The sequence below is a fragment of the Telmatherina bonti genome (assembly GCF_933228915.1).
Source record: "Telmatherina bonti genome assembly, chromosome: 13".
Taxonomy (NCBI): domain Eukaryota; kingdom Metazoa; phylum Chordata; class Actinopteri; order Atheriniformes; family Telmatherinidae; genus Telmatherina; species Telmatherina bonti.
The window spans coordinates 23,254,872-23,269,596 of NC_136611.1; the positions used below are offsets into that span (position 1 = coordinate 23,254,872).

The following is a 14,725-nucleotide window of genomic DNA, read 5'->3' on the forward strand; positions in this document are numbered from 1 at the left end:
AGTGCAAAGGAAAGGGAAGATGCTTTAGGAAGATGGGCGCACCATAGAAAGAAGCATATGAAGTCTAAAGGATTAATAAAAACGCATTTAGAGAAGATGCTGAAAAAATCTGCTTAAAAAAAAAAAAAAAAAAAAATATATATATATATATATATATATATATACCTAAAGAAAAAAATTTCCTCAAGTTCTGCAAAACAGCTCTTGACTGAACTTGATCTGCTGTAATCTTTGAATTGGAAAAAAAGATTTATGTTCTTTGCAAATCTGTGATTACAAAACGGGACTATTTCTCTTCAGTCTTTAGTGTTTCCAGGCTTCACGCAGCTGATGTTTGTGCGAGCACTCTTTGGGTCCTGGATATTCTTTTCCACATTAACACACACATATCCTGTGTTCTATTTTTAGAGAAGGTCAAATAAGGAAGTCGGGGGTGGCACTGAATTGCAATGAAGAATGGTTCTGTTTCACAGCTGTGGATATTTTTAACTTTTCCAATATAATGAGGTAAGGCTTATCGGCATCAGGAGGAGATAACGAGGGGTCGTGTTGTGGTGATTTAATTATGGTTTTTTAATTCAGCTTGATGAGGCACAGATGCACAACAGAAAAGGGAGTGCATGGAGCTGGTGAAGATGGATGAAAAAAACGATATAAGCTGCGGATTGAAAATGAGTTCTTCTCAAAAGGAACTGCTTTTAAGTTTGGTTCTCTTGAACATCAAGCTGGAAACTGCAGGTTGTTTTCACAACGCTCAATGAATGAGGAGTTTTGCACACTCTGCAACACAAACACAATCATGCACAGCTGTAACATCTGCAGCGGTTTAATAATGGCCAGTAATTAGCAGCAGGGTGGTGTGCCACATAACTACCTCAACAACAACAACAAGGTAGAAATGGAAAAATCTTCTAATGGAAAATTCACTGCATGAAGGAAACAAAAACCACTTCAGCACTGTAAAATCCTCCAGCCTCAAAGTGATAAAACTCAATAACAAAAAAAAATCACAGCAACAAGTAGAATAAATATGCAAACATAAAAAGGTGATCATGTAGCATAAGTATGAGCCTTTTCATTCACTGTGTAGTAATTTAAATCTTTAAACAGCTAATTAGCCGTATGGTCGAAAGGTCTTCCTGTTGCACCAAAATGAGTATGAAAATCTTTTTTGTGTCATTCATCTTAATAAAATGACTTCCAAGTGTGTGCAGAGTGGTAAGAAAACACATTGTCAGTCTTGTTTATCAGGATCTTACTTGCTTTTGTTAGCTTTCATCCAACCAAAAACAACAACAAAAAAAAAATCACCTTAATTCTCCATTAATGTGACAAAAATAAGGTTGGCTCATAAAAAAACATACATACATACAAAAATTACAAATCTAATTATTACAACCCCGATTTGTTCAATACCATCTCCACACAGTCGCTTTTTTCAGTGATACTTTGTGTAAACTGTGTTGGATGAGTGTTTTGCTCCTGCTAATCAGTGTCCTCACACATGGTTAAGCTTTAGTGCTCCTGTTTTCACTCTGATGAATCAACCCCATTCCTACTGCAGACCCCAGAGGCCCCCACTTTAATCAGAGCTTTGAGGTTGCAGTGTTCTCACCTGGACAGAAAATCAATGGCCATAGTTCTGTCCTAACAAGGTTTTTTTTTTCTGTCTACCAGAGTTTGGGAAGTTTCCTGATTAGCACATGTTGTTGTGCTTTGTGAAAGGAGGATGGGCAAACTGAAAGCAAATCGAGAAAATCTTTTAGGTGAGCATGATCCCTTTCGGTTTTATAAAACCTCTATTATGTGCTGTAGTGTGTGTGTGTGTGTGAGTGCATGGATGCTTCTAATTGAAGGTGGATTATACATGAGCTTGGACAGGTCAGTTGAACACAGTAAAACAAATAAAAATAATTTGATTGAAAAATGAATGTGTAATTTACAGTTTCAGTCTTATGACAAAAGACCACGCGCACCTTCAGCCTAGTGATCACCAGAGGAAACTGACCACATCATGTCACAGAGTGAGATAATCCTTACTTGAGTCGGCAAACAAGTGCTAAGTGCGACATCGACCATTGCTGATGACATCACCTCTTTTAATTTGTCAGTGCACCAGCGGGAGAAATTTACTTTGGTGCAGCACTGTTGTCTTTGACATGTGGATGCCACATATCACCGCAGGTTACAACAGACCTTCCACTTTACAGACAAATGGTGTCTCTGAGATGATGGCAGAAGAGACCACATTGACAGTAGAAAGAAAGTAATGCATTGTGAGAGAGGCCAGGTGATGTTCATGCACATCTTCATAGGCAAGACATTACAAGTCACCTCTAAAAAAAGGCATTACAAAACTAGATCCTTTTAACAATAATTTTAATTGAGAAAACATCCTGAGGCCATACAAAAGCCAAAAAACAGAGTTAAAACTCACTGCAGGACTCCTTAATAGGCTTAAAGTGCATTTGGAAGATCATACAAGTTGTTTGTGCTACCCAGGTCCTGATTCTTAGTGGGAGATATGAGCAAAATCTTAAAACAGGATCATGCATTCAGCAGGTGGTGAAGAGGTTAAGCTTTTCTGTCTTACCTTAACCCTTTCTCAACATTGTGAGAGTGGTTGCATTTACATTAAAAATCACAAGAGACTGTTACTATGTAAATGTGCACTCCTTGAAAAAAAAATCTGTCAAAGTCAGAGACCATGTAAAGCCAGTACCGCCTTTTGGTCATATCACATTTCAATGATATGGACACCTATTACATACATTCTGCTGAAATTCTGCTCCATTTTAAGCTTAATTTTTCATTTAAAAAAAAAAAAAAAAAGGATACTCACATTATTATTAATCAACGGTGCTCATCAACTAAGCTACTTTCATTGTTTGGTTGTTTATATTTTGTGCAGTTTTTGAACTGTTCTGCACAAATATACACTTTAGTCCTGTTTTGTTTTTGTGTTTATTTATTTTGTGACTGGCGTAATGGTCGTCACATAGTGAAACTGAAGAAATCTGATGTTTTCCAGCTGTGGGGAGATATTAAGTGACAGTATTCCATTGTATTCTTTTCTATTGCCATTTGCCTGATGCTTTTATTCAAAGCGACTTACATGTAAAAGGTGATCTATTAACCTTAAACTAACACACGTCTTGTGGGTAGGAGGAAACTATTGCACACATGGGTTCTCTGTTTGTTGATTTTATAGAACACAACGTTAAAGTAAAGGCAAGAGCAACCAGTTGAGAAAGAGTTTGATCGAAACCTCTTACCACATAGTCATTGCACCTTATTGCCACTAAGAAGATACTTTTGCTGTATGTCACTGCTGTTCCCTTTGGGAAATTCATGCTGAACAAATAGTGCTGCATCCATGTTCGCTGACACACAGGAAGGTAGTGTTGCAACATCAGCTGAATGATATTGTCAACCTTGGTTGGAGAGGCGCCAAGGTCAAGTGTAGCTGACTTAACCTTGACCTAAAGAGGTACCAACCCAGCAGTACAACCAGTTCCAATACTGACTCCAAGGTGTACCAGCAATGCATTAACTTCACACCTTACTCTGATTTGTAAATACACGCTATTTCTGCCCAACAAAAGCAGTCCAACTTTCAAACAGACTATGGGGACCACATATCATACAATTGAGGACATCTAAGCTTCACTGAGTTAAAGTTGGAAATCAAAGACAGGTTGATGTTGCATTCAAACAATTAAATAATAGGTACTTTAATCTTGTTGATACATTGCATAAGCACAATTTTAATACAACAAATCTTTGCAATTAAAATTTAGCAATGGGTGTATTTTTTTTTTTTAAAAAAATGCTAATATTATTGAAGAGAAAAGACAAAAAGCAAGTATGCAAACAATAAACAAAATGTTCTCACCAGCAGGCAGTTAAAGATGACGTACAGGATGAGCATCCATAGGTACCTGTAGCCCATGTGGAGTCCAGCCCACAACCAGACCAGTGAGATGAGCAGAAACAGGTAGAGGACCAGCGGCACCTCTGAAGACCAAATAAAAACATCAGACTTAAAAACAATAGCAGTACCAAATAAAGAATAAGTAAAAAAACAAAACAAAACACACTGTGTCTGATGTGATTCTATCAGTGTAAAACAGACTTGTTAAAAAAAAAAAAAAAAAAGACCCTAAAAGGCCTGATAAACTGAAAAGCAAGGCAGTGAGGAGAAACTGAGAGGATGTTAGAGCGATTAGAAAGCCTTGAGAGCTGTTTAATGAGCCGGCTCTTACAGCCCTTATTCAACAGTGGTGTACGACTTTTCTGCTCCAATAGCCCTTTGAGTCCATGTGGTATTAATGCGGGCTCATGTGGACCCAGATTAAAGCAACAGCTGCTGGAGAGGAGACATGAGCAAACCTCAGCCGCACAAACATACTTATGTATGACACTACAAAGCATGCACTCTAAAGAGCTGGACTGTCCACTCAGAACTCCATCTGCTGAGCTGTCATGGTGACACTAATGCAGGGAAATGAATAAGAAGTACTGATACTGATCTTGCAAACAGTGAATGTAGTCATTTTGCTTGTTAAAATAGTAGCAGCAACTGAGGTGTAAGCATGTTTAGCCTCGTGTAATCAAACAGCAGTGGTAGAAAGCAAGATGGAGGTGCTTTTTAAAAAGAAAATGGAGAAATAAACTCTAAAAGATGGAATAGTTCATATGGTAAGAGAAAAGAATGTAAGATCATGACTTAGCAGTTGTGACTGAAATAACTAGTGATCACTTTGGACACTCATTACAGGCAACATACAGCTGTAACAGGTGTGACATGTTTGCAAACACTACATGTAACTCTCGCACACGCCAACATAAATGTAATCCAACACTTGCTACAAAAGCAAGCAACACACCCCACAGTATGCACAGCATTACCTGAAGTGTCTATGCACTGTGCAAAGTGTTTATTTCATAGAAGATTATGACAAATATCTTTTTTTTTTTTTTTTTTTTTTGCTAGCGCACCAAACATGAGCTCTTCTTTAGCAAGTGGTGTCACGTTTTGACCACTTAAAGCTTGTCATCCCGAACAAGTAGAGATGACAACTATGGCTTGGGATTGACCTTTGACCTTTCAATGGAAGATACTATGAATTTAGCATTTTTTCTCTTGTACTTCTCAGGTTTTAAAATGAAACATTTCAAGAGAAAAGCAACACTGAAGCAGAGACTGGCTTGACTTAACTAACTGACTTTACCATGACAGACAGAACAAAGGAGAACGTTTCTATCCGGTTTGACAGGAATTAAAAAGGACATGATGGTAGTAGTTGTTGAAAGGAATAATTGCATAAAACCCATTTAACAATTTTTCTTTTTAAAACCTTGAATGAAATGAGCATTGATTTCTAAAAAAAAAACCCAAAGAAACTGGGAAGGATATTTGTTTACAGGTAACAGGTGTAATGCATTACTCAAGTTTTATTATGGATCACAACATAATCTTCAAAACACACCCACGTTGTAAGCATCAAACTTAATGTGACAGTGATGTAAGTTTGACTTCGGACCAAAGATGATGATAACATGTTTGTTTCACTCTCTGCCACCACACTGTGTCTCATTTTCTAAGATAAAGATAAAAGGTGATAACATCCACACCCAAACAGAATAAACTACCCCTGCTGGGCACAGAATGTCTGCAATCTCAATATTTTTACACACGCACACACACACACACACACACACACACACACACACACACACACACATATATATATATATATATATATATATATATATATATATATATATATATATATATATATATATATATATATATATATATATATATATATAAAAATATATATATGTGTGTGTGTATGTGTGTATGTATCAGGGTTTAAGGTTGAGGTTGAGGCTACAGGTTGCTGCACTGCACTTTATGTAATTATTCTGTGACTGAAAACCTGCTGTGCTATTCACAGTAGTCATATATGCTCCACATTTACACATTTTTCAACATGAACATTTGGAATAAAGTTTATGACATTAAATGGCAAAGTGTGATCAATTTAAACATTGTTAAAAAAAAACATTAAAAACAAAGACCGGCTATAAATTGGCTTTTGAATCCTAAGGGAAATTTTAGTTTTAAAATCCCAGTGCTGAGTCACTCAGGTTGGATTCTGCTTATATGTGTTATGTAGGACACAGTGTACAGTTCACTTCACAAGTAGGATGGAAACACAGGGCATGGGGCCCGAGTTTACACAAAAAGCCCTCACTTAGGTGTTACTTCCATAACCACATTCATACTATGCTCCAAGTTCTGCTTCTTATCCAGCAGCAAATTTATTCTGTTTCAGTCCACTTAAACGTCCTTGTCGAAGCTTCTGGTGGGCTTCCGGAGGGTGGAGTAGTCAGAGGTAAAGGGAGACTCTGAGACTGACTTCTTAGAAGAACTTTTTACTGATACACTGGTTATTGTTTTCTATTGCTGTTATTATTTCACATTTAGTCTCAGTGAGCTTTGCACCCAATCTCCACACACTTTTCCTATTTTTTATGTTTTGTTTTTTTCACAGTTAAGAAATGAATTTAATAAGTGCTGCAGCTTAAGAACATTTTTTGTTTCTTTTCCAACTTTCAGCTACAAGCCCAGACTTCTTTCCCCATCTTCCTTTCATCTTGCACTTATGTCTCCTTCTCCCTCCCTCCCTGGTTAGATTTTTCCAACAATGTAAGCACATTCCAGTCTGTGGACAGAGCAGAGTTCCCACAGCAAGAACAGGTTTCCAGAACCAAATGAGGACTGTCTGTAAAATACTGACTGACTGTTTATGTCAATGTTTATGTCAATACCACCCAGACAACGAAGCGGAAGCTGTTTTCCTCCACAAACTCATGTTTATTTTTGATCAGTACAGACTCATAGCGTAACAAGACAAAACTAGAAGGGGACACTGCGAGACTTGACTTTACTGTCGAACAGAAGTCAGCAGTTGCATTAAAAACCAGTAATAACAAGCGTGTGCTGAGTGGGATGCATTAAAACCAGAAATGATGAACAAATGGGACAAACACAGCAAAATAATCAAATATATTGAATTATTAAATTTTCTCATTGAGGATTTGTTCACTGGATCCGTGCCAGGCATCAGATTATGAAATCAGTTTTTATCCAAAGTAAAAAAGCATTTACACAACAGTTTTCATTTCAACATTATTGAACAATACCATTAGTGTGTAAATGTGAAAACGTGTCTTCATGCACAAATAGCTAATTCACAAACTCAAACACAATGTAAGCCCAACAACACATAACAATAAAACCTTTTCACTACATATATTTCCTCTTTTTTTTCCCCCCAAATTTCCTCAGTGGGATGAGTGAACATTTGGCACCATAAAAATATCTGTCTCAAAAGAACAAGGTGTATTGTGGACTCACTTGATGTCATAAGGGTTTACAGATGGTCTTTTGATATACCATTTGGTGAGTTTTGCTGGTAAGCTTTGAATTGGACAAAGAGGCAGAAACACAAGTTTATGCCTGCAAATGGGCTCAAGAACGTGCTCAAACAGGACACTGGCACACCAGAGTGATTTCACTGACGTCAGAGGTCCTGCCATATTTCACACAGTCCTGTGAGTTTTACATGTGGGCTTCTCACCCTCACACATGCACAGATTAGCCCACGGCTTATCTCATCTTGTTTGCTGAAGAGAGGAATTTGAAAATGCAACCTTACCACTTACTGTCCAAATGGTATCTGCTGTTTAACAGGTTCTGGACATATATCAACTGGTTTGGAAAGTCGAGACTGAATTCAAATTTTACATGAACAGTTGTCGATGTGTGTGTTAAAGTTAATCAGAAAGTGGAAGCTTATATGTGTGACCATCATTAAAAGCAAACTGAAGCTGAACTTCAGACAACAATTTGGAAAAAATGAACAGACTTTCTTTCTTTCTTCTTTTTTTTTTTTTTTAAACAAAAGTGAACTGACTTGCTAAAATAGTCTGATAAAATCTTGTCCCAACCAGTTGGGTTTAGCTTCAGTGTACTGAGGTATGTAATATTCTCACATAACTGGAATTAAGGCCAGTAACTACTGCTATGTCCACAAGGACAAGACCAAACCGTTCCATCAATATGAAGGTATTGCATTATGCCGTTTCTTGCACTCTGTGTTGGACTATAATTTGCAATGACCACAATGTTGAGACAGGCTAATTTATTGTTTTAAACTGCAGTGCATATGTCGACCCTGCACAGGAGGTCAGTTACCAGCTGTCTTTCACAATGGTAAAATCAGTGTTAAGCAAAAGTCTGTGAGTAGATAGTATCAGTTTCAGAGCCTCAGTGTGAGAGTTTTAAGACTTTTGCAGGCCTAAGAGCAAAACCCTCATTAAAAATGAGCTTTTACACCCTGGTATGTTACCATCAATGCCGATCAGAGCTGATGCTGATTAATTCTCGCAGCTACAGTATAGTCAGTTGAACTTGAACACAATAGGTTTAGTGTAAATATTTCTGCAAACATCTGGACTTAGAACTCATTTCAACACTTTTCTTGCTGAGAATGCGCAACTACTTTAGGTTTAGCAAAGCACTGTTTTTTATTTTCTTCGCTGTTCAGAGGCCACACACAGTGTAAAGGGCGAAGTGCACGCTTGCCAAGGGACTGGCACTAATTCAGGCTTTGCTCTGTCATCGGAGGGCGTTGACTGAGCAAGGCAAACTAAAGCCTGCTTATTCCTACTGATGGCCACTGCTTACAACCACGATGATGAGGGGCTCAAGGGTTTGGCTTGAATCTTTATGTGTGGGCTAAGTGACTGACTGCACTGAATAAATAGCACTAAATCACATCCATCACAATCCAGGATGGCTATTTCTGCACAGGCACTTCAGCTGCATAATGTGCAAGTTTGAGATTGTTTGCATTCATCTTAGAACATCACTGCACTGTGTGTATTCAGTGTTTTAGTTGAAAGGTTTTGGGGATGTTATCCTCAGTCAAAGAAAATGGCGTGGTTAAATTAAAGTGAGAATGTCAGCAGTATTTTACTCAAAACAGCAAGGTGTCGAGAATGTTAAGTTGCGGTCATGTTTCTGTCTGACCCGCAGCACAGACGGAATAAGTGAAATATGGGTTGAACATTATCTAAAAAGAAAAAAACAGATATTGGTGCAGGCATTTTAGTCCTGTGGTTCTATGCAAGATAAAAAAGGTCAAATCTAATATATTTACCTCATATATTTTACAATCTTTCTCAAATCTGGACTGATGCATACATTAATGTGGTTTATTACCTGTGCTGTTGGTCCGTCCGCGGTAAATGTCGTCATAGGCACGCCACTGATCTGTAACCAGGTATGCATGGATGAAGACAACCAGCACTGCAACTAGACATATGAGAGGCACGAGCACCGCCGTGCACAGAGCTGCATAGATGTTTGGGATAAAACACCTAGAGGAAAGAAAAAGCATAGAAATGCCATTGATTTGGTTTTACTGTTAGTATCATCATGATGTTTTTTTAAACACCAAAGGCAAAATATAAGAAGAGACAAGGAAGTAAGATAAGAAAATCATGCTAGGATGAATTAAGTACGGCATGTGGTCAGGTCACACGTAAGCTCCGGGAAAACAAAAACGTATTAAATGCGCTCATTGCTCTATATTTACCCCTAAGACGTTGTTTCTGCAGGTTTCACAAACCGGATCTGTTGGTTGGGACCTCTAAGGCGATCTAAGTCTCACAAGATTCTTGCTCAACAGAAACTGCAAAACACGTATATTCCATACTCTTCTGAACAACCAGGTCAGTCTGCTGCTACAGCAAGATAATATCTTAGACCTGAGCTGCATACATGTGTTTCCCATTTAAAGCACAAAGCTACACTAAAGGACAAATAACTACACAGTCATTGCCTGCTTTTCAAGGGGATAAATGTGGAGTGGTTACACAGATATCCACATAATCATTTATTACAGTTAAGTTTCTCCTCATATCTGTTTTTTTTTCATTTGGATTGTGTTAATAATCTACTTTTTATTTCTGTTATTTTTCCTCATGAATTCTTTCCCAGCTTCCATCGACCAGGAGCGTTTATTAAAGAAAACCGAGGGAAACAGTTTCCTCTAGAAATTCAACAAGCCTGTATAAACTGCTATTTATTTGCCAGGAGCTGGCAAACAAGTAGCGAAAACAGTCAAGCGACTGTGTCTTTTTCACAAAACAAGCTCTGTCCCCGCTTAGGTGGGAGCATCCCGTACAGATAGGACCTCCGCAGGATTTCAGCAGCCGCTGTAAAATAATTGGATCTATGCTAGCCAAAACATGAAGAAGTATGCCAAATAAAATCCTGGCATCGTCTTTTTTCCCACCAAGATGGTGAAATGATGGCTTAGAATGTGCAGGAAAATGGAGATTTGTCCTGCTGTGACCTTGTGATGGAAGGAGGGCCTACTGTACTGAAAGTCTCACATGGAAGAGAAATCCCAGGGATTCCTGTGGAGGATGAGGAAAATTACCCACGGGCCTACTTCACTGACTTTGTCGTTGGAGAGAGAAGTAAAGGGTAGAGATAACGAGACAAAACAAAGTGAGCAGTACCTTTTATGGTGGGTTTTTAAAGAAATGCTGCTGGGATTTTACTTTTTCATATTTGGCAGCATGAGGTCACAGGTCAATAAGCACATGTGCTCTACAGAAGACCAAATTCAGAGTTAATGAAACAAATCAAAAGAGTTTAAAGGAATCAGAATTAGTGGTCAGTTCATGTTGGGATGATCTGATCACAGGACTATCCAGCTGCAAATTTCTTGCACATTTAAGACTATAAAACTGGTAAGGGCTAGATTCTTCTTTGTTGTAAATCCAATGCTTCCTGTAAGTGTGCAACCTGAATAATTTAACATAGTTTTTCTCTTATTTTCCCAACACTCAACCATCTTTTTGACTTTTGTCTCTGAATTAAACTGTCTCCGATTTCTCAGTTTCAGGTTAACTCACACTTAAACTCAAGCAAAGGTCTGTTAAAGTTAAAACATTCAATCACCAGCATGTGCACTGGTAAACATTAAATGAGGTCCCACCACACAGGCCAGTAATGTGAGCTTCAGACCACAGAATATGAAACCCTCGCTGAATTAGTAAAATTCTAACATCTTCAACGCAGTCAGGCATGAAAAGGACCACAGTCATAATAGACGATGTTAAAAATATCAAATCAAGTCAAGCCAACAGTTCGGCTCTGAGTTGTTTACTTTTCATTGTTATTTACTTTAAAATGGGGTCTCGCAACAGTTGCTACAACAACCAAAAAGAGTGTTTTAAGTGACAATGTACAGTTACAGTTACAACAAAAATACTTTCGGACATTAAAGTCTGAGCTTGACACTTGTTTGTTACGCATGAAGGGTGAAACTGAGACAGCTGGAGCGGTGAGAAAACAAGAGGTAATCTGTTTACTCTGATGAAGAGCAACAGAGAGGAAATAAATTAATTCAAAGGCTGCCTCACTCCCTCATAGAGGAGGGTAAGCTCTCCGGGAAACTGAATACTCCTCTGTGTCCTGAACTCTCTCGTGTGTATACTCACTGTCTCACACCCGCCCACCCTTCCACAGGAAACACATATACTCACTTGATCCCAAGGATAACAGCCACACCTAAGACCACTGGCTAATTTAAGGTGTGATTTAAGGGTTCAAACTTCATCTGTGTTTAACTTTGTACGACAAACACTCACCATTCCCACCTAGCATGCATGAAAATTGGCACAAACATATACTGGAAGTACACCTCAGTGGACCCACCTAAATGAGGAGCACTGTGCAGATTTTTACTAAATGATCTCATCAGCTTCAGTTTTAGGTTTACAGTATGGTAAATGGTTTCTAAGAGACTCCACCTCCGAGGTGAAGACTCAAGTTTCTGTGAGGCCACGGATGTAAACACTGAAACTCCTTCAGTTATTCGTTCAGCTGATTGGGCAAGCTACCTCCTCATATGACGTCACTGACTCAGGTGTTTTCTTTTTTCTCTCATGTGGACTGGAGTTTCCCTAAGCTCAAAAAGGAAACTGCTGTCACTAAGAGGGACTCAGACTCTTTTAAAAGGCTCCTTATTTAGTGTTTTGATTCCACATTCCTTTCCCTTTCCTCAGGTTAATTAAGTCAATTTATATTTCTATATATGTGCATTGTCAACTTACACGTCTCCTTGCACGAGTCCGTACACAGCGTGTATGGTCCATCCAAAGCCGCCGAGCAAAACAATGACCAGGACGATGATGACCAGCACAGGAAGGCCCCAGCCCAACAGAAAGTAGAGCAAATACCGTCGCTCTGTGTGTTCGTCATTCATCACCAGAACTTGCCAGAAGTTTACGGCCTGTGGAAACAGTTCCAGAAAACAGCTGAATTACTGGAAGGGAAACAGAAAAAGAAAGCTAAAGCGCCAGTACAGTTACTTGTCATGCACTAAAATGATTCCCCTTCAAAACAGAAGGGACTTTGGAAAACGAATCTTTCTCGGCTTGTGAGGACATGCAACGCCGTCACATCATTTCCAAAATAGCAATCTTTGCTTCGTAATCTAGCAGGCTTAATCGTCTCATCCATCTGATACAATAAGTTGTGCATTGTTACATAAGCAGCTGTTCAACACCTGTTGATTGCAATACAAACACAATGTCTTCTTCTCTGTCAAGACTTCAACAACTAATGCTTCGGAGAGAAAAGACAGAGGGTTTCTTTACTTTTTAAAACAAATGGCAAAACTAAATTGGGTGTCTTTAGTCCTTGTTGGTGGGTGTTAAATACTAATTACCTTGATCCTATGACAAATGGGTTATATTTCCAAACCAAACTAGTGACTTTCACATGAAAAACAAACTTTGGTATCATCCCTCAAAGCTAATTCAACAGATACAGTACATTAATTACCAGCTGATGACGTTTGCATTTATCTATATACATTCTAGCAGGACATTCGCACAGAGGGCATTGTGATGCAACAGGTTAGTAGATGCTGACCTCTTCCTTAAAATAACCGTCTCAGCTGTCACCATAATCATATAGTAGAACTAATGGCCTAACAGATGTTGCTACACAAACATCCAAAAATGAACTCAGTCAAACACAAACAGATGCATTATATGCAGTACAAAACTGGTTGTAGTTGTTGACTGCACTGACCTGGGGCCAGAGAGTGAATATAAGAGCTGCTCTTTCCTGGCTATGAGACACGGTAAACGGATAACAGATAACTTTGTGCTAAACTGTTTCCATCCACATTTTATTGTTGATAAAAAAAACATTGTGATCCCAGGCCAAAGAGCTGGCACCCACATTAGCAGGTGTTCTGCTGACTAAGATGACTCGATGTTTGGCTGTAGCTTGGTATTAGTGCCTTACTAAAGGGTTTTCTATGTTTAGGTCTGCTTACATTTTTAGCCTTCTGCTATGTCATAACAGCCAAAATGATACTACTTCTGCAACTAAATTACTTTTCATGTTTCCAAGTTGAAATCAGAACTAATTTAGGCTAAATTATTTCTTCATCTGTCCTCCTCATGTCTGAAATGAGCTTCTATATATCATTAGCTTATAAACATTCCCTTCATGATGGAGTTTCAAGTGTGTTTCAGGAAAATAAATAAAAAAAGTAAATTCAGGTAAATTAAATCCTGCTGGGTTGCACGGTGGCATAGTTGTTAGCACTGTGGCCTCACAGCAAGAAGGTTGCTGGTTCGATCCTCAGCTGGGGTGAGGTTTGGACAGTGGCCATTGGAGTTTGCATACTCTCCCCGTGTATGCATGGCTTCCTCACACCGTCCAAAGACATGCTGGTTAGGCTGATTGGTTACTCTAAATTGCCCGTAGGTGTGAGTATAAGCGTGAGAGGTTGTGTGGCCCTGCGATGGACTGGCGAGCTGTCCAGGGTGTACCCTGCCTTTCGCCCAAAGACTTTCTGGGAAAGGCTCCAGCTTCCCCGTGACCCTTAATCGGACAAAGCAGTTAGGCTAATGAATGAATGAATAAATTAAATTTCTTTAAATTCGTCTGAACAGCCCTGTAGTCATTCTTATTCTGTTACTCGTACGGTTCAGTACAATGATCTGCTACTATAACAGCATGTTGTCTAATTACAAGGTTGTAAAACTGATACTTGAGCCAATTTTTTTTTTTTTTTTAACTTGCAGTAATAATATTAGGCACATACTAAAGGCCAACATTAACACCACTCCTGGCAGCTAAAGTGCCTGATGTAACACTACACACATTTAAAGTACGCTGTTATTGACTCTTGGAGCCTCTGCAGTCAAGAAGTGGCTGTCCTGGATAGAGATTAAATGATTGGCATTAATCCCTTGCATATTCCCCTGAGCATTTACTTCAGATCCACATCTTCATATACACATGCTGATGTTATTGATTTGAGTCTTCCTCTTGGTCTGAGATGGGCTGCTGGCACCTGCTTATTTCAGCCACTTATCTGCAAGTAGCAAACTGATAGGAGGGAAAAGTAGGAGGGGAGACTTTGAGGGGGGTCGATAAAGAGACTCTAGTGACGGCTGGATGCTTTCCCTGCCATATTTTAATGAAAGATCGAGTGGCAGGAAAATTTTCCTGGTCAGCTTGTATAACTGCTGACAGTCAAGACATGACCAGAAAGGCTTTTAGGCCTGGATGGAAGAACAAGGACAATTTATAAAAAAAAAAAAACAA

The 14,725-nt window shown here is 38.8% G+C and overlaps 1 protein-coding gene across 1 annotated transcript in view; it reads right to left on the minus strand.

Moving 5' to 3' along the window:
• Positions 1 to 14,725, minus strand: part of adgrv1 (adhesion G protein-coupled receptor V1) — a gene marked incomplete at both ends in the record, with an annotated part of 86,688 nt that overhangs the window by 8,332 nt on the left and 63,631 nt on the right. The window contains 3 exons of the mRNA XM_079251684.1: positions 3,896 to 4,017; positions 9,299 to 9,456; positions 12,208 to 12,386. Coding sequence (XP_079107810.1) covers positions 3,896 to 4,017; positions 9,299 to 9,456; positions 12,208 to 12,386 — 459 coding nt within the window. The remainder of the gene's footprint in view (positions 1 to 3,895; positions 4,018 to 9,298; positions 9,457 to 12,207; positions 12,387 to 14,725) is intronic.